Genomic DNA, 23,178 nt, shown 5'->3' with positions numbered 1-23,178 from the left:
GGAACAAACACCAATCTGACATCACCTAGACATGGCACCATGTCTATTTGAGTTCAACATACTGAGCAAAAGAAAAAAACAAACTAATGTGGCATAACTTTTGCACACACAATATATTACATGTTCTGCTGATTTTCTGAATGAAAACAAGTCAAGGACTAAGAACTAAACTAATAATATTCTTTTTCTTCTAATTTTTGCACAGGCCACATTTTATGTTGTATTGTTTCCCTCCCAAAATGTTAAATTAAGCAAATAAACAGTGATTGTGATGCAAAAATGTACAGAAGTGTGACCTCGGTAGATGACATTTTAATTTATTTTTTACTTAAAAATGAGCAAACCTGCAATCTGACCAGAGTTTCCCAAAATGTATATAATATATGCAAAACCAACTTGTGCTTTCTTTTTCTACAACACGGATTGCAGTCTGGGCTTTTTTTAAATATGAGAAGCATAATGTTTTTTCACCCCCTACCTTTGGATCCAACTGACCTTTTCAACCAATGTGTTTTTGTAGGTAGCATTGCAAGGTTCGACAAGTTTGCCAAAACTTGACTGCCAAGACTGCCAAAAATCCCATTAAACCTAATAAGTAAATATAGCACACAACTCTGCTTTGGTCAACATATCTTAATAACTTACTAACTGTGTTATTGTTGCTAGTCCTGTCACAGTTATTACATAATCGCCTAATTGCAATTATTTGAGATGGCTGCAATTATTAAAGCTGACTACAATCATTTTCCTCAGTAATTAGATTTCACACTCACATTATGCTGCAACATCCAAAATAGGCATTAGATTAAGGCAAATAATTAAAAAGACATGATTCTGTAACTGTAGGTGTCTGTTTGAATTAACAGCTGGGAAACAAAACAGCTAATCTGCTAATTTGGCCAGTTTTATATTGTACTTTAGAGAATTCTATTCATACAATGAACAAAAAAAGACAATTAAATCACTAATCATAATTGTTTGTGTGACCATTCATTGTCACCTAAAATTTCAGAATCATGACAGCCTTAGTTGTGGCTAATTGAAACTAGGTCGAAAAAGACAACAGTGTAAAAATGTACCTAAGTATCGAATAACTTGGTCTCAAATAAAGATCTATCCAACTTGACTGAGCTTCAGCCAGTTCCAGCTAAATAATCTTGCTGACCCAAACGAACGACTAACAAAAGAAGTTCTACTAAGTATTGAGGATCATTTCAGTTCTATTTTGATTTCATAAAATGCTCTGATTGTTTTCAGTTGTACACTATGCTGTAGAGTAGGGGTATGCTCAGACTAGTCAGCTAATAAATCCAATTGTCCAAAAATCATGACTGCAGGATCCAATTCGGCTGCTAAAGAGATCTCAAAAAGTTTCCAAAGAGCAAATGCTTTGAAAGCATGGGAGTAATTCAAATTAGCATCAAACAAAAAGGTGGTTTGTACACTATGTGGGGAAGCATCTATACAATTATTTCAGCCCAAGTACATGCTTGAGTACATGTGATTTAGTACTTACTGATACAGCGTATGATACCATACCAAATTAAGGTTAAATCATGAAAATCTACCTGATTTTAAATGAATTGCATTAGCTAGCTAGGCTACATTAGTTACCTTGCATCAAGAAGCACTGCAGGGGAGAAGAGCAGGCTTTGTTTACTTCACAAAAGTGTACAGCTGTCAATAAAGTACGATTCATAGTTTTGATGCTGCTCATTGGTCTCTTTCAACACCAGTCTCAGTAGCGCAGCAACAGCAGTAATCACAGCCGAGGCTAATGCATTTAAATTGACATCCCCAACACTGTGCACACACATAGATGCTATTCTGGATGATGGCTGACCGCCAGAAAAGGCAAAAAGACAGTAAGTGCTATATATTCATGTTGATTAATTACAACTAACAGGAAGAATTTTAAAATGTTACCCTTGTAGCTGCTAAAACACTCAATATTACAGTTATAAAGGCATCTGCCTGGTACCATGTAATTGTCTTTGAATAAGTGTTTGAGAAAGTGTTTCTGGGTTCTGGAGTAGAATCTGGGCCTATTCTAGGAAACATTTTTTTTGTGTAAGGAATGCCATAATTTTATGTTTTTGAGGAAATTAATTGGAGGAAAATTGTTTTGATTTATCCCCAAATCAGTACAACTGTTGATACATTAATCAACAGAAAAAAATAGTCCTTAGTGGCAGCCCTACATCTTGTTAAAATAAAAAACTGCTAAGCTTAACCATCTGAAGGAACAAGAACACTACTGATACCGTAGCCTTGCACTGCTTTTTTTTTTCGAATAAGTGTAATCTGATTTTTCACGAGGAAAGTAATTTCATGTGTCGTATCTTGCGTTGCAACAGAATGTTCTGAAGCTAGACAGAATACCAGAGCTGATTCAGGACATGGACTAATGTTAAAAGAAAACTGACAAATATAATTACTTTCATGCACATTCAAGTCACAGATGATGCTTTTTCAGACATTTAAATTGTCTGACTTGATTGACAACTGCAATATGGAAAGTGTCGGCAATTGACAACATAATCGGCACTTGGCTCAAGCCTATACTTGGTGAGAGAGGGAGGCTGTGTAATTTTCTTCACGATGGTAATGACTAGTGGACTACTTTTTTGAATGTCTAATCCACTGGTAAAAATGAATAGCTATCAACTACTACCGCAGCTGCTGTTGTCTGAAAATTCTCAATTAAATACGTCTTGTAAATAAAATATTTTTTACAAAGTCCAAAAGAGGGTGAATGCTTTATACAGATGCTTATTTTTGCTGTTATAAGGTTTCCTGAAATCAGATTGAAAAAATAAAAATAAGTAATAAAATTTAATATAAAAATAAATAATAAAATTTGATGAACATGTAACAATCGCAGCTGAACAATGTAGAAAAACAAATTCATTTGTGAATTTTTATTTAATTAGTAAGAGAAGATCCTACTCATGTTTTCCACACGTGTTGTGTAACTAGGTGAGTGTCTAATACTGTTTTTCGCTTGAGTTGCTCTAAGTGTTATTTCCTTGGTCTCAGGGGTGCTTTTGCATAGCTCATGTTGTTTTATTATCAGTCTAAACATAAAGATGGTGCCCAAGCCCTAAGGTTAAAGAAACAATTCACTGTGTTAGATAAAGTCTGTGTTTATTTCTCCATGTGATTGTGTTTATCTCTGCATGTTTATCTTTGATTGTTGATGGAGGAAAGATTCCATCCCTAACGTTTTATTTTCAGTGAAAAAACTGCCGAATTAAAGTCCAACATAGGAAATAATCTGGACATGTATATCATCCTACCATGCTGTGTACAAAGGCAAGAAGAGGAAAAGAGTGACTTTGAAAGAGGGTTTAATACTGGAGCACAGACAGCAGGCACTTCAGTCCAAAAGACTGCTCATCTGTCTAGTGTTTCAACAGGAACAGTGACGAAAGTGACATCCGCATTTACATCTGTAGGTAGGCCGTCAGTAAATAGGGCTGAAATTGTGGTTAAAAGATCACTTTCAATGGCTGTGATGCTTGTGTTTTAGAGTGGCATGTACAGAAAACAGAAGACTCTTCCTTAGGTGACGTGAAAAATAATGTGATAAGTGTTTTCAGGAGTTGGCGGCACGGTGCCGTGGTGGGTAGCGCTGTCACCGGGGTCCTCTCTGTGTGGAGTTTGCATGTTCTCCCCGTGTCTGCGTGGGTTTCCTCCGGGTTCTCCGGTTTCCTCCCACGGTCCAAAGACAAAGACATAGACAGAAGCAGACACAGAGGAATGCCAAGAACTGGGTCGTGACTTGAGAGGGGTCACAATCCCAAAATACATCTTTGGATGGTCACAGCTCAAAAACATTGAGAATTGCTATTTTATTGTGCTCTGTTCTCCTGAACTGTCCCATGTTGATGTTTTTCCTCTTTTATATGAAACTGTTATGCTTATTCATCAGGGTGATGTTAAGCAGACTCTGTAATTTAATCAAGAAGCAAGTTTCACTGTTGATTCTTTTTTTTTTATTTTGCCAGTATCAACCGGCAAGTTGCCAGTAGTAGGTAAACCTATTGCAGTTTTGCTTAGTAAGCCAGGTTGCTTAGCAACCACAGTGGCCATAACGTAAACTAGTCTTAGCAACGTTCAACTTAAGACCAGTTAAGACCATCTTCATCAAGACCTGTTGCTGCAACCAGCCCCAAATTTCAACCCAACTGAGCTTTTTGGACCAAAGTGTTAAAGAGCGCCCTCTATGGGAGGCAAATCCTGCCAAAAAGGAAATGAAAATGGAAACAATAAAATGTAAATGCAAACCTCTTTTCGCTATTTCTTTTTCCAAACATCTACGCAAATATCCTGCCAAAATTGAAAATGAATTGCCTTCATTTGCAATTTCATTTTTCACGAGCATGTGACAAAAATAAAAAATAAATTGAAAACACCTATATGTCATTTCATTTTAGTCATTATTCTGGTTTTTCACGGCCAAATCTAAAATGAAAATGCTAACAGACAAAAGAAAACACAAACTTCACTTTGGATTTGGCTTTTCTTCATGAAACGCAGAACACGTGTCAAAACTAAAATCAAAATGCAAAGTTTACTTTCATATTTCTTTTTCATAGCGATCGGCTGCAAATCTGACAAAATTAAAATGATAATGCAAAGTGCCAGTTTGTGATTCTGTTTTCATCATGGACGCGCTTTAACTGTCAGAGTGAAAAGGATAATGAAAACGAGCATCAGCGCCACCTGCTGGAGATTCACTTTTCATTTTCCAGTTTTCTATTTCTTTTTCTAACTGACAAACATGCAAATATATGTTAATTAGCACTAGGCGGGGCTACGGGGTACATTTTAGGACAACTCCAGCAGTCCGAAGAAAAACACGTCATGTCTCAGATCTGATGACCAAATGGCCCCAGAGACAAGGTATCAGACCAAACGGCCTCAGAAAAACTGAAAATGTTAGACTGACATTTATATCGAGATACACCATAGTTTTCTAAGTCATATGAACCAGTCTATGCTCAACCAGGCTTGTGTTTGGTCTGATAACTTTCCTCTGAGGCCGTTTGGTCTGACAGCATTTGGTCTGATGTTCAGTTTCACCAGATCTGAGTCATGACGGTGCTTTTTCTGGAGACTCGAAGTCTTTCATCTTGAGGAATGATGGCGATTCTGACGCAGACGGCTTTAAGATGCATAGGTGATCCATATAATTATATTTAATATGTCTGTATATGTATATAGGCGCGTGTGTGTGTGTGTGTGTGTGTATCCGTATATTTGTATATAGGTGTGTGTGTGTGTGTAAGACACACAAATATTACGTAACAGTAAATGACCTCAACTGTGTCACCAGTCAGTCACACACTCTCCCTCTGAAACTGATCATACACACCCAGCTCGTCAATGATGGGCGCCTTGAGCAAATCAGAAGCACTGAATCACATACTGAGTGTGTGAGTCACAAACCCCACCCATCAACCACAAGCACTAACTATGAGTGACAAACTCACTGACCAATCCGAAAAACCGGGAGCTGAACAGCCAATCAAATAATCACATTTGCAGGCGAGCTAAGGCTAGGAGCAGTATAAAGTCTGCCACTGATAAATAAGACCGTAAACAAAAAGTTCATAAAGTTCTACACCATTTTCCCTTTCTCTCCCATGTTAGTCCACCCATTACCAGGGAGAATGAATGAAAGGGAAAAAGAAAGAGAAAGAGACTTTGTACACAAAACTTTGGATATACAAATGCAGCATCATTCATCATGCCAATAAAACACTCTGAATTGAACTCAACTAAATTGAATTGAGAGCAAAAAAAACTACAGTGGCCAGAAAACAGAAACTCTCACATAATAATGCAAAACAGAAAAATCTTCTGAATAACCACAATAATAACAAAAGCGTCTCTTTTGCCCTCACAAACACAGGCAGTGAGCACAGCCTTACCAGTGTCAGAGCCTTCCGAGTCCATAGCTGCATGTGTCCATTGGCCCTTCTCTCTCTCTCACAAACTCTACCCCACCCCCCACACACCTCTCCCCTCTCTCTGACCTTGCGGGTCTTCTGTCATCTTTACCCTCTCTCCCCCTCCCCCTCCCCCTCCCCCTCCCCCTCTCCCTCTCCCTCTCCCTCTCCCTCTCTCTCTCTCTCTATGTTGAATGATGGAGGAGATGAAACTCTTTAGAATATACACCAATAAGCAGACAAGTGCTATCAACATCAGTTTTCCTAATAAACGTCTCCCAGATAGATAGATACGCTGTATTTACAGACAGCAGGCCCTGAGTGGTATGAGGTAGTCTAACAGCACATACACTGAACAAAAATATAAATACAACACTTGTTTTTGCTCCCATTTGTCATGAGCTGAACTCAAAGATCTAAGACTTTTTCTATGTACACAAAAGGCCATTTTCTCTCAAATAGTGTTCACAAATGTGTCTAAATCTGTGTTAGTGAGCACTTCTCCTTCGCCGAGATAATCCATCCACCTCACAGGTGTGGCATATCAAGATGCTGATTAGACAGCATGATTATTGCACAAATGTGCCTTAGGCTGGCCACAATGAAAGGCACCACCATTTGCCTCACGCAGTGCAACACATCTCCTCCATATACAGTGGGGAAAAAAAAGTATTTAGTCAGTCACCAATTGTGCAAGTTCTCCCACTTAAAAAGATGAGAGAGGCCTGTTATTGACATCATAGGTAGACCTCAACTATGAGAGACAAAATGAGGAAAAAAATTCAGAAAATCTCAGATTTTTAAAGAATTGATTTGCAAATAATGGTGGAAAATAAGTATTTGGTCAATAACAAAAGTTCATCTCAATACTTTGTTCTATATCCCTTATTGACAATGACAGAGGTCAAACATTTTCTTTAAGTCTTTACAAGGTTGGCACACACCGTTGCTGGTATGTTGGCCCATTCCTCCATGCAGAGCTCCTCTAGAGCAGTGATGTTTTGAGGCTGTCGGCGGGCAACATGGACTTTCATCTCCCTATGGGGTTGAGATCTGGAGACTGGCTAGGCCACTCCAGGACCTTGAAATGCTTCTTACGAATCAATTCAATGCCCTTGCTGATGGAAGGAGGTTTGCACTCAAAATCTCACAATACATGGCCTCATTCATTCTTTCCTGTACACGGACCAGTCGTCCTGGTCCCTTTGCAGTGAAACAGCCCCAAAGCATGATGTTGCCACCCCCATGCTTCACAGTTGGTATGGTGTTCTTTGGATGCAACTCAGCATTCACTCTCCTCCAAACACGACGAGTTGTGTTTGTACCAAACAGTTCTACTTTGGTTTCATCTGACCATATGACATTCTCCCAATACTCTTCTGGAACATCCAAATGCTCTCTAGCAAACTTCAGACGCGCCCAGATATGTACTGGCTTAAGCAGAGAGACACGTCTGGCACTGCAAGATCCGAGTCCCTGGCGGCGTAGCGTGTTACTGACAGTAGCCTTTGTAACGTTGGTCCCAGCTTTCTGCAGGTCATTCATCAGGTCCCCCCGTGTGATTCTGGGATTTCTGCTCACCGTTCTTGTGATCATTTTGACCCCACGGGCTGAGATCTTGCGTGGAGCCTCTGATCAAGGGAGATTAGCAGTGGTCTTGTATGTCTTCCATTTTCTGATTATTGCTCCCACAGTAGATTTCTTCACACCAAGCTGCTTGCCTATTGCAGATTCAGTCTTTCCAGCCTGGTGCAGGTCTACAATCTTGTTTCTGGTGTCCTTCGACAGCTCTTTGGTCTTCACCATAGTGGAGTTTGGAGCTTGACGGTTTGAGGTTGTGGGCAGGTGTCTTTTCTACAGATAACGAGGTCAAACAGGTGCCATTAATACACCTAATGAGTGGAGGACAGAGGAGCCTCTTCAAGAAGAAGTTACAGGTCTGTGACAGCCAGAAATCTTGCTTGTTTGTAGGTGACCAAATACTTATTTTCCACCATTATTTGCAAATAAATTCTTTAAAAATCAGACAATGTGATTTTCTGAATTTTTTTCCTCATTTTGTCTCTCATAGTTGAGGTCTACCTATGATGTCAATTATAGGCTTTGGCCTCTCTTGTACACTGCAAGAGTGTTACAGCTCCAGCCCAGCTTGTTGTACAAGTGCACATCCAGATATTTGTTTGTCCCAACCACCTCCACATCAACACCATCAATAGTGACTGCTGACAAGACAGGTTTGGACTTCCTAAAGTTCAACACCATCTCCTTAGTCTTACTGATGTTTAGCTGCAGCTGGTTCAGCTTACAGCAGTCAACTAAGTCCTTCACCAGCTTCCTGTATTCCTCCTTCTGTCCATTCCTTGTGCACCCCACAATGGCTGTGTCATCCGGGAATTTCTGCAGATGACACGACTCTGTGTTGTACCTGAAGTCAGAGGTGTACAGGTTGAACAGGAATGGAGCTAACAGTCCCCTGGGGTGCCCCAACACTGCACACAGCCTTGTCTGAGACACAGCCCTGCAGTCGCATATACTGAGGTCATCCAATCAGATAGTCCATTGTCCATGAGATGATGGATTCATCACCTGCATCAGCCATAGTTTCTCCCCTAACAGTACAGGCTGTATGGTGTTGAATGCACTGGAGAAATCGAAGAACATGATCCTCACAGTGCTGCCTGATATGACCAGGTGAGAGTATGTTCTGTCCAGCAGGTAGATAACTGCATCATCCACTCCAATGCCATTCTAGTATGTAAACTGCAGAGGGTCAAGAGCTGTTCTGACCAGAGGTCTCAGATGAGCTAGCATCAGCCTTTCAAGTGTCTTCATTAAGTGGGATGTCAGTGCAACTGGTCCATAATCATTCAGTCCTGTCGGTTGCCTTTTCTTGGGGACAGGAACCACATAAGATGTTTTCCACATAACTGGGACTCTCTTCAGGCTGCAGCTCAGATTGAAGATGTGCTGAAGAATTGCACACAGCTGCTCTGCACACAGTTTCAGCTCCCTGGGTTAAATGCCATCAGGTCCTGCTGCTTTGCTCTACTTGAGTTTTTTCAGTTCAGCCTTCACCTGATTAGCATTGAATGTAACATCAGTGCAAGTTCCAGTTGTGTTTAAAAAGTTGCAAAAAAAAGTGCAAGTTTAAAAAGTTGCAAAAAAAAGTTGTGTAACTGCTTTAGACCCTGCCTCAATATCAAGAAAAGAAAGAGAGTGGGTAAAAAGATTTGACGCTATTTACAAAAAAATAGAAGACGCAGACATGGAGCTACTGTAACAGGCAGCCACCTCCAGCGGCGCCAGAAGTTGACCTAGTCCTGTTTTTTGGAATTTAGGGCAGCACAGTGTATGAAACGTAATATACGATTTATTGTGTTCACAGTTTTTGACAGTCTTTTTAAATGTGGTGCTATGTTTGCAACTTAATGTCAGAAAAAATAAATAACATGACACATCACCCTCAATGACCCAGAAGAATAAGCGGCTTAGATTATGGAATGCGATATCACATTTAGAGAAAACATCTTGAAGTGCTGTGATTATGCATTTGTGCCATATCACCCTTTTGCCCTACATTACATTTTTTTTCATACTGTATATAAAATTTATTAATCTTTTCCTTTTCCCCAGAAATGGTATTTATGTAGTATTTTGTAATGAAACTTAATATAATTTTCTAAAATACATTTTTAGAAAAATTCCATTTGAGACTTACTTGTCTGCAATTTGTATGCTGGCTTGTCTTTTTTCTTTTTTCTTCATTTGCAAAAATAATTTTTTCCAGAGAAATAGAAAGAGAAAAAAAACATCACTCAATTTTTCATAGCCTTTTTAAAGGAACTGCAAAAAAAATCAAATCTACATCTTACCCCAGATGTAATTCATCAACCAAGACATGTTTGGAGTCCAAACCTTTTCTCCTTAGTTTAGCATTGGAGCTAAAAGTTTAAAACCTGCTAGAACAGTCAACCCAAAACATTTCCATAAACAAGTGCAGCTATTCTGTGTAGCTAAATGCAAAGGACATTCACTTTAAACAACAAGTGAGCCAAATTCTGATTCCTCATCACCTATACACACGTCATGGAGGCACACGATAGATTCACGATATAGATTTTGACCATAGATATATGTTTACAAATAGAAACTACAGAAATTATGAATGTAATCTAGCATCCATGATGCATGTGTACAGGATTCTGCAGAGGCAACACCCATTGTCTATAACAGCTTCCTGTCGTGCTCAGCTCCACAGTGAAGTGTAGTTCATTTTTATAGTGAGTCATACTAAAACGTAGGGGTGGGCGATATGGCTCTAAAATAATATCACGATATTTCAGGGTATTTTTGAGATAATGATATTTTGGCGATATGACAAAACACTGAATAATATTTAATTAATTTCAAAAACATGCTATTGCAACAAAATAAATGTTAACGTTTTATTTAGTATAAATGTTTCAAACATTCAGTAGACACAAAAAAACCCCAACTGATTCAGAATGAGATATTAGTCGGATTATTAACAGATTATTTGGATGCATTTAAACGTGGATGTTGAGCACTCTTCAATAGAGTATGGAATGGAATACGTCCATTTAAACACCTAAATCGAAATAGTCTAGTCCGATAGAGGCCATTCGGCATGCAATTTCTATCCAATTGAACGTGGTGAGTAATCCTCTAAATAATCCGCTAAATAGAAGAATAACAGCCATGTAAACGCCTGAATCCGATTACATTCCAATCAGAACGTGTAAGTATGTTCTGCGCATGCGCGTCGCGTCACAGCGAAAGGTTTACACCGTTTACCACCGTCTGCAGAGGAGACGGAGTTTATACTCTGAGCTTTAAATGACGGCGGTGGGAAAGACGTCCAGTTTATTTGTCTCAGAACACGACATCTTCCTCTTGACATCATTTTAAAGCCATTAAAAACAGAAGCGCACCAACTGGAATCTCATCTCACGCTGACTGGACCTCACGTGATGTTCGCTGTCATGGTAACGTTTACTCTAAGCGCTACTCCACGCGTTACTCCACGCATGCGTGTCATTTTGCATCGGATTCCTTGTAGCGAGCATGTAAACGAAGATTTTCATCGGACTGTTGAATAGAGTGAGCATATAAACACCTCAGTCTGTATCTGTAATCCAACTGTATTCAATTGGATTGGCAAAAGTCTTTGCGTGTAAACATAGCCATTTTTGATTTTCCTCATACTCAACTGAGTGCTTCTGCTTGAGGTAGTGAAACAGATTAGGTGTGTTCCCCCTTTTGCTGTTACAGGCTTCTTGTATTTCTTGCATATTACTGTGATCTGTTATACATCTGAGATTTCATAACAAAACCACCTCCGCACTACTGAAGTCGCTCGGCTTTTTGGGAGAAACTCCACCACAGACCTGCTTTGCACCATAGCTACTTCTTTCTGTTCCAAAATGACTCACGCAACAAACGTATGCCACACGCATGACGTCATCAAGTCAGAATATCACTGTTATCACGATATGGATTTTTTTCATTGTTTAGAAAGTTATACGGTATTATCGTGAACAATACGATATGGTACACCCCAACTAAAACGCATTGACAAGTCGGCGTGATCTTAATGAAGACCTATATGTGGTTTGAGCAGGTTGAGAGAGGTTTTAAGTTTTAAGGATGTGTTTTTCTAGAAAGAGATGGGTATTGGTTTCTAGAGTTTGTTGGCAAAGTTAGCCTGTAGGTCCAGCGCCAAACTAATGAAACAAAATTAAGACACTAAATATGTCTTGATCGAACATCTGTATCTGGGTTTAAATCTGTTTACATTTTCACCAAACCATTCTTTTAAGTGTGGCACTGCCTTGCTGGTGCATTTTGATCTAATAACCTGTTCAAGAACCTCAGACAAACAAAATTTTGTGATTTATCTAGTTATCTAGGTTATATTTTTCTTAGTAATTGTTATTTATACTGTGCACTATAATAAATAGCCTATGAGAAATTGATTTTTACAGTGCAGTTGATTTAGCAGCCTGCTCCTATGAGAAATGAGTTTCTGTGACACGGTCAATTCTGCCTTTAGGTTAGAAGGCGAGGTGTGAGCATATGCATGTGAGTGTGTGTGTGTGTGTGAGTATGCTGCAGGTTTATCCTTGCTGTGTGGCTTTCTCTGTAGTAGCAGCCAAAGGCACACTGTGCTCAGAAGGAGACATCTGCACGTTCTCCACCACACCCCTCTCATGGTGTGAACACCCCCACACCCACACACACACACTCTTATGCATGCACCAAAACATACAGTACTGTGCAAAAGTCAAATGTCCATTATGTATTAAGTTTTATTTTTTAGACAATAATTTATTCTTAATTATTGTAAAACATTATATTTATTTATTTAATGTATGCTGAGAGCATGCTGGTGAAAGTTCCGAGAATGTTCTGCTCAGTATTAAATACTTTTGTCAAAAAATGGAGCCCAATCTCTTATCTATTTATCACATACAGTACTGTGCGAAAGTCTTAGGCAACCACAAAATCTATTTATTTGTGCAGTATGTGTTTATTTGCTGAGAAAAGTGTTGTTTGAATAAATAAAATGTATGGAATATTAATTAATAATGATTTTATATATAAATAATAAATAGTGATATTATGGATGTTAGTATGTCTGTTTAATCTTTTTCAAACTTCTCCTGGAGGAAGCCCAGTATTCTATGTAGTTAAAAAGCAACTGATCAAATTTGACCAATAATTGCTTTATTAAACTGTGCTCATGATGTAAGTGATGATATTAAAAAGTCTCTGTGGTGGCTGTGAAGGTGTCAAGGAAAAATATGGACCCAAGAAATTCTTATTACTTTTTATTGTTTTTATGTTTATTTGAATTATGAATATGACTTTATTCTAATGTATATTGTGATAAATTCACTGCTGAGATAAATTGTTTAAAAATTTGCTTAGATGCCTAAAACTTTCTCACAGTACTGTATGTGGTTCACACACATGCATTTTAAAGTCAATGTGAAACAGAAACTGTAACGTATTTAACTTCCATACCATGATGAATTTCTGAATGAACTTCTCTGTGGGAGTGGTGGGAAGAGGAGGTAAAACATGAGTGTATAGCTTATTATTACTTTCACCCACCTGCTGAAGCACCATGACAATGACAATTCACAAGTTTAATTGGTGTGCAAAAGTCACTACATTTTGATGGAACATTACCAGACTACCAAAAACCAAGAATTTGGTCATTTAAAGGACGATTTGCTTATTTGTAATTCAGAGCAGTATCACAATCACAACATACAGTAGTGTAATAACAACTCTAGTAATGTGTATTATTAGTATATTAGTATAGTAGTACATTAGCATATCAAAACTTTTTATAAAATGATCAAAATACAAAGAAGGATTTTCTCATAGAAAGAGCAAATCTAAAGCAATGAGATATAATGAAGATAATAGTCTTAATACTCTCTCATTCTCTCTCCATGCACACATGGAGCTCTGTGCTTTGAAGTTATTTTTTGCCCTGAATTCATCTTTAGAGCGAGTTTTCCATATCGCATATGAATGAGACGATGCCAAAGGGAAACGAAGGAACATCAACACAAATCAGAGAACACATCAAACACACACACTAAACAGAGCTGAGATCAAACTCTCTCTCTCTCTCACACACACACACACACACACACACACACACACACACACACACACACACACACACACACACACACATCTAAAACCAAAGCCTATAGAAGATCAAACTTCCAAAAGCAAGAAGACCCAGACCACTTCACAACTAAACACATTAACATCTCAAAGTGCTGGGTGTGTGTGTGTGTGTGTGTGGTGTGTGTTTGGGGGGAGGGGTGGGGGAGCAACAGAGCAAGAATGAGAAAAACTGGACTTAAACAATTATTATTTTTAATATTGTAATCACTAAGTTATATGCTAGTCTACATTATCGACAAGTGGGTAAATATAATCTTATAACAGAGTTTGCGAACCACCTGAAGACCAATCATATAATAGTTATTATCATTATTTTGCAATACATGTGATATAAATGGCACACTTATCTATAGCACCAGTCTGGTCCTCAGTCAGTCCACATTTTTGCTCCAACCTTTGGAACAGAAATGTGGGCCACGTGGGGGCCCTGAGGACGGACTGGAAAACACTGACCTATGGACAATTCCTGAGATTGCTACAATACAATGTACCATACCGTGTTACAGCACTGCTCATTATATCATTGTATCATGACATAACATTTTAGCTTGTGGCAAGTGTGTTAGCTTGCGGCTAGACAACTTTTATTCTAGATGCTGAAAATGGAGACATGAACATGTTTCATATAAAGCACATATTTCAGCTGCTTATAATAGTCAATTACAGTAATGACTGAAATAAATGTAAATGTAATGAATGTAACATTATACTGAACTACTATTTATATTCGATTTACATTCTGTGTGAACATTTAGAATCTGCGGAATGTTTTTCTGACTATTTCACAGTCAGTTATGCCACTGTCTTGTAAAACTGGCTATCCTTAATCTATGCAGTATTAACCAATAAAATCAATAATAAAAACCAAAAATTATTATAACAAATTATCCCAAAAGACAAAATTATTATAACATCAAAGTACTGAAGTATTTTAAATATTTGTGTGTTGGTGCACCTTTATCTCACAGCAGGGACTTTTTTGTTTTTCTGAACCTGAACATAGCCCAAGAACATTCTGCCAAGACATGGCCCATATTTAGCATGAAGTGCTGAATCGAAAGCCAAGCCTCACAAAATTCATCACCTTTAAGCAACAACAGTGCTCTTCTGAAGCACCAAAAGCCAGCGGAGTGCTAATAGCGCTCCTTTATGGGAAATCTTAAACCGAGCATGAAAATACATGCATTAGAGCATAACTGCATACCAAAAGCTAGGCTGCAGTCTAGGTGGGCTGCATTTATAGACCGCTACATAACCCATGCCTGATTCATCAGTGAGATCCTTCGAATACAGCCCAGAAATACAGCCTCCGTTCCAACAATCTCCAAAGATGCTACTAGAGTGTTCTAATCTATCTTCATGGTCTTCCCACATCCAACTAAATGACAGTTCACCCCAGAAAAAGATACTAGATGAAACCAATATACCATATACAAAAAACATTTCTTTAAATGTGTATCAGTTTAAGAGAGTGTGAATTGAATACAGGTTGTGAAATGTACCTCTTTTCAGTGAATTTAACTGTTTAAATTTTATTACAAATTGTTTTGCCTTCTACATTCCACACCATTCACCAGCTTATCATTCACATCAATAGTATTTTCTCCATTCAATTTTGTGCATCAACTTTTTCTGTCTCCTCTATAATGCACACATACAACCATCCCAAGTCAAATTACATTTGAGAGTTGTTCTAAATTAAATCTACTGGAACAGTGCTACATTTCTGTTTATTTCAGTTTAATATACTGAAAAATATAATATACATAATATACACAACATAAAATGTGCTATAATACAAGTGCATTTCAGATATTTTTTTCAATAAGCACAATGTACTTTTCCACACAGCTGTGTATTTAACTGTGTATTCTTTTTCTCACTTATTTCACACATCCTTTCTCTCTTCTCTTCTTTTGCTCACTCCTTCACACACACATCCACTCTTTCCATGCTGTTGTGATGTCAAGAATAAAGGACTCATCATAAGAACCTCTGGTGACTCAGATTTGTCTGTTCTGTTTGTGTCTATGTGTGTATGTGGAGCCAGACGTGATCTTGCAATGGGGACAACTTGGCAAACTTTTGGTGCAAACAGGGTTGCACCCTCTTCTTAAACCCACCCCCAAAATTCCTTTGGTCAGTGGTCTTTTAAACAGAGCACAATCAGAGTCCTGTTTAAGAGGAACCAGGCCCCCTTTAGTTTGTAAGTTTCTTTAATTTTGTTAAGCAAAAAATAGAAACAACTTATGAGTGTCTTTCTTTCTTCTTCTTCTACAGCAAGCAGGTTTTGGGTAACATGATGCTAACAATACTGCTACTGAGTGGCTGGGTAGCTGATCACTGGCTGAGAAAAGCAGTTCTCTGATGTCATGAACGTACATGAGGCACTGTTAGAAGGTCTGGAGAAGTCGGGTCTGTTCAAAAGAGCTCAAAAATATAACACTAGTGTTGAAATGTTTTATGCTGTTCTGTGCTCAGAAATTTGGCATTTGTCTATACAAAAATTACCATGTTTAGATTTTGCACAAAAGTTTCAAATAAGCCCAAATCTAAACATCTGTACAATGCTGATAATTTTGCTTTACCTGCAATTATCTGCCGACATCTGCTGATTCCAATATATAGCGCATCCCTACTATTTCATGTAATATGAATGCTATAAAACAGCTTGTAAAACAATCCTATAGCCTACGCACTGCATCCTCTGCAGATACACAGAGATGGAAGAGAATTGCAGGGTACAAAGATACTGCAGGGTGCACAGCACATGCTGTTCTTTGCAGCCAGCACTAATGTATGAATGCAAGTGCTGTTGATACTGCAACAAAAGTTAACCACATAGACCACTGTGTCTCAGTTTCTTCGCTGCAAACCCTACATTTCTTTGTTTGCCCTTTTCTAACACCTCTGAGTCACTCACAGCTAATTATCAAACCCTTTGCGAGATGAGTCAGGAGCACTAGAGCAGGGAAAACACACTGGAACTGAGGAACAGAGACGAACAGTTGGATACAGACACATTTTCACATATAGCTGTTAGAATGTAGCCAAAGCTATAGATCTGGTAAAGTGGTCTCAGCCTCTCAGCATGAGACAGGATAGGGAATACTTTTAGAGGCAATTTTTGCCCTTTTGACTGAAAAACAGGAGCATTTCATACATAAATAGAGGCACTTTGCATAATATACCATACATACAAACAGAAGCAGAATACCAACAATTTCCAAATTAGACAGTGAATAGATTAGGCATGTGCAGATGTCAAAATGTTATATTTAATTGAAGAAATGTAGCCTTTTATCACAATATTGCAAATTCTATATTCACAGCACAGTTTGTATATAGCAGTACTAGGAAAGGTGCCATTCATGTTCATTAATCATTCTGAGTCTTCTAATACTTGTTCACATAACATTTTTTACATATTCCTATTTTCCAGTGAAACTTTCAGTAAACATTCTGGCTGAAAGCCTAACTTTGAATATTACTGGATTAGCTTCTTAGCAGTTACCGTTGTTCTCTGGGAAATCTCTGTTGGAACTGCAGCTTGTTGGACTACATTGTATTGCACTGGTGATGTTTTAGTGTGCATTTAATATTGTGGTATAGAGAATTACCAAACACTGGCGCATATCTGGTATATACCAGCACAACACACACTAACATATCACAACATCAGTGTCACTGCAGTGCTGGGAATGATCAACAACCCAAATAATACCTGCTCTGTGTGGGTGCTGACCACTGAAGAACAGGGTGAAAGGGGGCTAACAAATGGAGGTATGCAGAGAAACAGACTAGTATACTAGAGTTCACCTATATGGCTGATAAAATGGACATTGAGTGTAGAAACAAGGAGGTGGTTTTAATGTACTGGCAGATCAGTGTAGAAATATGTTCATATTGATTGACTACATTACTCTGGAGCCTTTCATGCACTGCACTTTTAAGTTTAAAATGACAGAAATTGTGAACACAGGGAAGCATTTTGGCTCTTGATAAAAAATGAAAAACAGATAAGAAAAAAGAAAAGATGGAAAAGCTTGCGCTAAACTTCTGCTTGCGCTGATTTTTCTTTCTTGTCAGCATCATCAGCATACTGAGACTACAGTTATACAACGACAGAAGCCATATCCTGGCATAATGAAACAATGTAGGCAGAAAAAAAGCAGGCTATTCCTTTAAGAACAAAAACGTTGAAGAGCTGTTTAATAAAAGTGCCTTAAAATAGATCACTTTTACAGTGGAGAGGAGAGAGGTGGGAGCGGAAGCAGGACTGAAGCACTGAGGGAGTGTAGCTGCCTTGGAAAAGAAATGGAGCAAGCCACAGAGCACCCACCGAAAGAGAAAACGTAGTTAGCCTTCTAGCGATTATCTGATACCACACCATTCTACACTTAGACACTCATACCATGGGAAGTGTCATCCATTTCATAACTAGTCAAAGAACTGGTCTAATTGATTTTAGAACCTCCACTACAATTTCAAATATTTTAATATTATGTTTTATTCAATCTCTTGCATTGAAGGTTCATTTGAATGATATGATGCACTCTATGATGCTTTTGTCTTACAGATCACAGAGACACAAGAGACCAGGACCCAACTGATACAAACACTATTACCGATAACAGTAACAGGCTACATAGTTGTAGTTCATTCTATAGTTTTAGTTGAATTGTGCTTTACTGACAGATATGATTACAAGTTCTCAATGTTCACACAACTTAAATGGAAATAAACAGCCATAAACCATTGAAAAAACACTGGAGCACTGTTGGGGAGCCACCCAGAATATTTGTTTGGTTTCCGTTACATACCACTATTTTTTTATATGCTTTTAGTTATTCTTATGTTAAAGGTTAATACATTTGACATGTTTTTGTATTACTCACCACAATGGTGTTATTTTCAAATTCACCAATTCAGCATGTATCACTGTAATATAGCTGAAAGATGACTCTTCAAAAGTTTCCAAAAGGCTCAAGTTTTGCTTTGCCATCAGGAGATCATGAGGCTAAAACCCCAGTGCCATTGCAACTAATGACTCGGCATTTTGGCTTTTTCAGTGAGTCACACCAATTGACTCACTGATAAGAGTCAGCTTCAAAATGTTTTTTTTTCCAGTAGCATTGTCATTTTTCTTTGCAATTAGAAAATGTTGCAATATTATAACTCATGACTGACTTAAAACTTAAGCAGCTGTCTAGCAGCACCTTACTCTGCCTTGCAATTAACAACAAAATGATATTGCATGTTGTGTGTTATGAACAATTATAGGCAGACCACTGTTCAGAGGCCATGAATGAAGCCTCAGCTTATTTTTCTTTCATTGCATATATATTTGACAAAAATCTCAAAGTAAGTGATCTCTGGATCTCTGAGTTTGAGATATTTGATATAACTGACTTTATTTCTTCTGGATTACCAATGGTATTTACACCACAGCCAATATACTTAGCAAAGGAAAGCTGGTGTTGTTTATTTCTGTATTCCACCAAATAGTGTACACACTTAATGAACGCCATCATAAGAATGCAACCTGGTGGGAGTTGTTTAGACTATCCACAAATGAGAGTCAAATAAATATCTCATGATTCTTGCAAGATTTGCTCTAGATCAGGTAAAAGACAGATATAGATCAGTTGGTTTCACTGGATGCACTTCAAGTAAACACGTCGTAGGCTCTTAATAATTTGACCCATATCGGCACACTGACAGTTAGGTCTCAACATTCACTTAAAAGAGCTGATACATTTGTGAATGTCATATCACTAGCCGCACCCAAAAAAGTAATTTATTAAAGGAACAGTAATACGAAAAATCGAATTAACATGATTTATAACGTATTCCAGACGCAGTCGACCAGCCACATTTGATAACTGACATGTGCTTCATTAGTTTACAATGGGACTTGCTAGGCTAATGTTGCTAAATTGCTAGGAAATTGAAAATGCTATGTAAACATGTTGAAAAGAAAATGCAGAACCGAGGAGACGACTGTTGTAGTTTTGAAAGTGAAATGTTTTCCATTCTTGCTTGATACAGGATTTCAGCTGCCCAATAGTCATGTTTTTCATTTCATATTGCCCCAAATGTTTTCTATGGGTGACAGGCAGGCTGATTCAGCACCTGGACTCTTTTACTGTGTTGCAACGTGCAGAACGTGATTTGGCATTGTATTACTGAACTAAGGAGGACCTTCCCTGAAAAAGCATTGGCATGTTGCTGAAAACTTTATGTATCATTCAGCATGAATATATATGTATATAGATGTGCAACTCAGCCCTGTCCTGTGCACTAATGCACCCCCATACCATCATAGATGCTGGCTTTTGAGCTGTGCACTGTTAACAAGCTGGGTGGTCTTTAGCCTGGAGGACACAGTGTTCATTAGATCACAGGACACTTTTCCACTTCACCTCATTTTATGTTAAAAGAGCTTGGGCCCTGAGAAGGCTGCAGTGTTTCTGGATCCTGTTTGTATTTTTTTGGTTTCTTTTTTGCTTGGTAGAATTTTAACTTGCATTTGTGGATGCAGCGACAAACTGTGTTCAGAAATATTGATTTTCAGAAGTGTTCCTGAGCCCATGCACTGAGTTACACTGCAAAATCATGTCTGTTTTTAGTGCAGTGCCACCTGAGGGCCTGAAGATTATGGCTCACCAATATTGGTTTTCGGGCTAGTCTCTAGCACCCAGAAATTTCTTCGGATGCTTTTAATGATATTATGTACCACAGATAAGTTAAGTTAAGTGATACTTTTTTTGATCCCACAACCGGGGAAATTCCACCTCGGCATTTAACCCATCCGTGAAATGAAACACCACATACACTCTAGTGAACACACACACACACTAGGGGGCAGTGAGCACACTTGCCCGAAGCGGTGGGCAGCCCTATCCACGGCGCCCGGGGAGCAGTTGGGGGTTGGGTGTCTTGCTCAAGGACACCTCAGTCATGGAGTGTGGGCCCTGGGGACCGAACCGGCAACCTTCCGGTCCAAGGGCCAGATCCCTAACCTCCAGCCCACGACTGCCCCTGATAAATGATAAAATCACCAAATTCTTTGCTATTTTACACTTAACCAACAAGTGTTTTTTTTGTTTGTTTTTTTTTTTTTTTTTTAGCATTATACAGTTTTACCAGTCTTTTGTTGACCCTGTCCCAATTTTTTTAAAGCATTGCTGGCATCAAATTCAAAATTCTTCATGTAACCATTTCATTTGATATGTTATCCTCGTACTATACTTAATACAAGCTTTAAATTATTTGCACATCATTGCATTCTGGTTTTGTTTACATTTTGCACAGCACCCCAATTTTTTTGGAAACAGGGTTGTACTTTACAATCTTGTCAGCTAGAAATAAAAATAAAATTTGTTTTCTAACCCAAATAAATCAGTGTAGGATATAATTAGGTCTCTGTAGAGTCAAGATATTTTAACAAAGGAAATAATAATAAAAAAAAATCAAACCTTGACCTCACAACTGACAATTACATCAAACCTAAAAATATGGGGAACCGTACACCCCTACTATACACACATCTGTTCCTCAAAAAATCAACAGTTATATAAGAAGTACATGTGCCTTTCCAAAAACATGCTCTAGGACAACACATAGGGCTTAAGGTTACAAATGGAATCCACATGTGGAAGCTGTGTAGGTTCTGATAGTGATTATCATTTTTTCCAGCACTTGAAAGCTACAGTCATTTCCATCCAAACTTCCTTCACTGCAGAAATGCAGGAAGAACACAGCCCACAGACTTTGCTGAGTAAGCCACTTATTTCTTCTGTGACTAGCAATTTAAAGGGCATATAACATACATTTTTCCAACCTCTCTTAATCATATAGAATTAAATAGACTTGTTATTTTTTTCACATTTAAAAGTTTGGTCAAATTCCATGTTTTCTTTTCCAATACTAACACATACATATTGCTTTAAGTGAAAATGAAGTGAAAATAAGTCAGCACATCCTCTTCAATATGGCATATTTCTACTAATTTTAGTGCACTAATTTAGTTTAACATGCTGGGTAAAATAAAACATAGCATATAGCCATAAATTCTGTATTGGCCACATTTTATGTTTTATTTTTCCAAAGATAACTGTACATTAAAATACATAAGCATGTGCTCTCTGTAGAGGGTGTATGCTTATTTTCAACAAAGCATGTGATTTGACCAGGGACACCCAAATGTTTGTGTACCACTGCATACATAAATGACCTCTGCTCTGACTGCTTGCTCTGCATTACGCCTGATCCAAAACAGCAGACATAAACACTAACTTCAGCGTGAATGGGCGGGGCTAAACTGCTGTAGGTTGTATAGATGGATGAATGTAAATGCATTAGTTGTTTTGACATCAGAAAAACATGTCAAAACAACTGTTTTTGCAGCTTAATTTGCATATACGGACTGCATGGACTGGGGAGTGAACGGTATGTTTTGGAACTTTAGCTAACAATGTTTACTTGCGACATCCAACTCTTTTAAAAAAAGTTTCCACGACGTTTGCCCTTTAAAATCTCGACAAGGCCAGTGAAGCCCTGTAATTAGCCTGTACATTTCCTTCTAACAGTAAAAGTGAAAACCATTTGTTTCGGCTTACTGTTCTCAGCAACAACGCGGAGTACCCATGTTTTGAGATATCGAAAGTTGTGGTTAATGTCTCAGCGTATTCGCTTGTGGCAGAAGAGTGAAACAAACAAGACTGTTGCATCGCTTACCGGCAGGCATTCTTCTGCTAGCAGCTGATGGTGTAGACAGACTCCAGCGACTGAATCTTTTTAGTGGAGACGCAGGACGTGCTTTTTCACCGAAAAGCGCAGACAGACAGACAGAGAGAGACTCCCTCCGACTCTGATGCCCGGTCGACTCAGAGACGCTGTAACGGAAAACGGCGATTATGTGAAGTGAATTTCAGCCGTTGGAACACAAACACTGACAGTGTCAGCGATTAAAGCGACGGTTGGTGTGAACGCCTTGTCAACCCTGTCACCTGCATTCTGACACACAGGCGCTTCTGGCTAGCTAACTACCGTTAGCTCGGCTATTACTGCCCTTCTCTCAGCTTTTCTGACACGTTCAGTGGAACGTGTACGTGTTCCGCTGTAGTGTTCATCAGAAACAGAAGAACGGACATAGTAGTTAAACTGCAGGAGTTTACAGTAAATACCTGTGGACGCGCGGAGGGAGATTAACCCTTGAGATTAGCGCTTCCTGTTTTAGGTTGCGTTACGTCGGAGTGAAACGCGGAAGTGAGAGCTGCTGAGCGAAGAAGTCAAGACATGTATCACACGGCTTTAGTGTCCTCAACGAGTATTTTCTGTTTAATTTTTGTTTAAGTAGCGAGGTGCGAATTAAATGATGAAGGGTAACGTTCATGTATGTTCTAAGGAACTTCAGAGAGCAAATTAGCCTACGTTTGAGTGACTCACTGCTACAAGTCTGAGTACATCTCTCTCTCTCTCTCTC

At 38.5% G+C, this 23,178-nt stretch overlaps 1 protein-coding gene across 2 annotated transcripts in view; it reads right to left on the bottom strand.

Moving 5' to 3' along the window:
• Window positions 1-22,959, bottom strand: part of efr3a (EFR3 homolog A (S. cerevisiae)) — a 100,769-nt gene extending 77,810 nt beyond the window's left edge. The window contains exons 1-2 of one of the 2 annotated variants that reach the window (XM_017699223.2): window positions 22,880-22,959; window positions 22,431-22,588 (exon numbers count right to left, since the gene is read on the bottom strand). In XM_017699223.2, the coding sequence (XP_017554712.1) occupies window positions 22,431-22,440 (10 nt within the window). In that variant the 5' untranslated portion in view covers window positions 22,441-22,588; window positions 22,880-22,959. The other variant, XM_017699222.2, reaches the window with a different exon arrangement.
• Window positions 22,960-23,178: the final 219 nt, after the last annotated feature.

This window comes from Pygocentrus nattereri, chromosome 19 (assembly GCF_015220715.1).
Source record: "Pygocentrus nattereri isolate fPygNat1 chromosome 19, fPygNat1.pri, whole genome shotgun sequence".
NCBI classification, from domain to species: Eukaryota; Metazoa; Chordata; class Actinopteri; order Characiformes; family Serrasalmidae; genus Pygocentrus; species Pygocentrus nattereri.
Note: the sequence above shows the minus strand (reverse complement) of the source record. Positions and strands in the feature narration are given on the sequence as shown.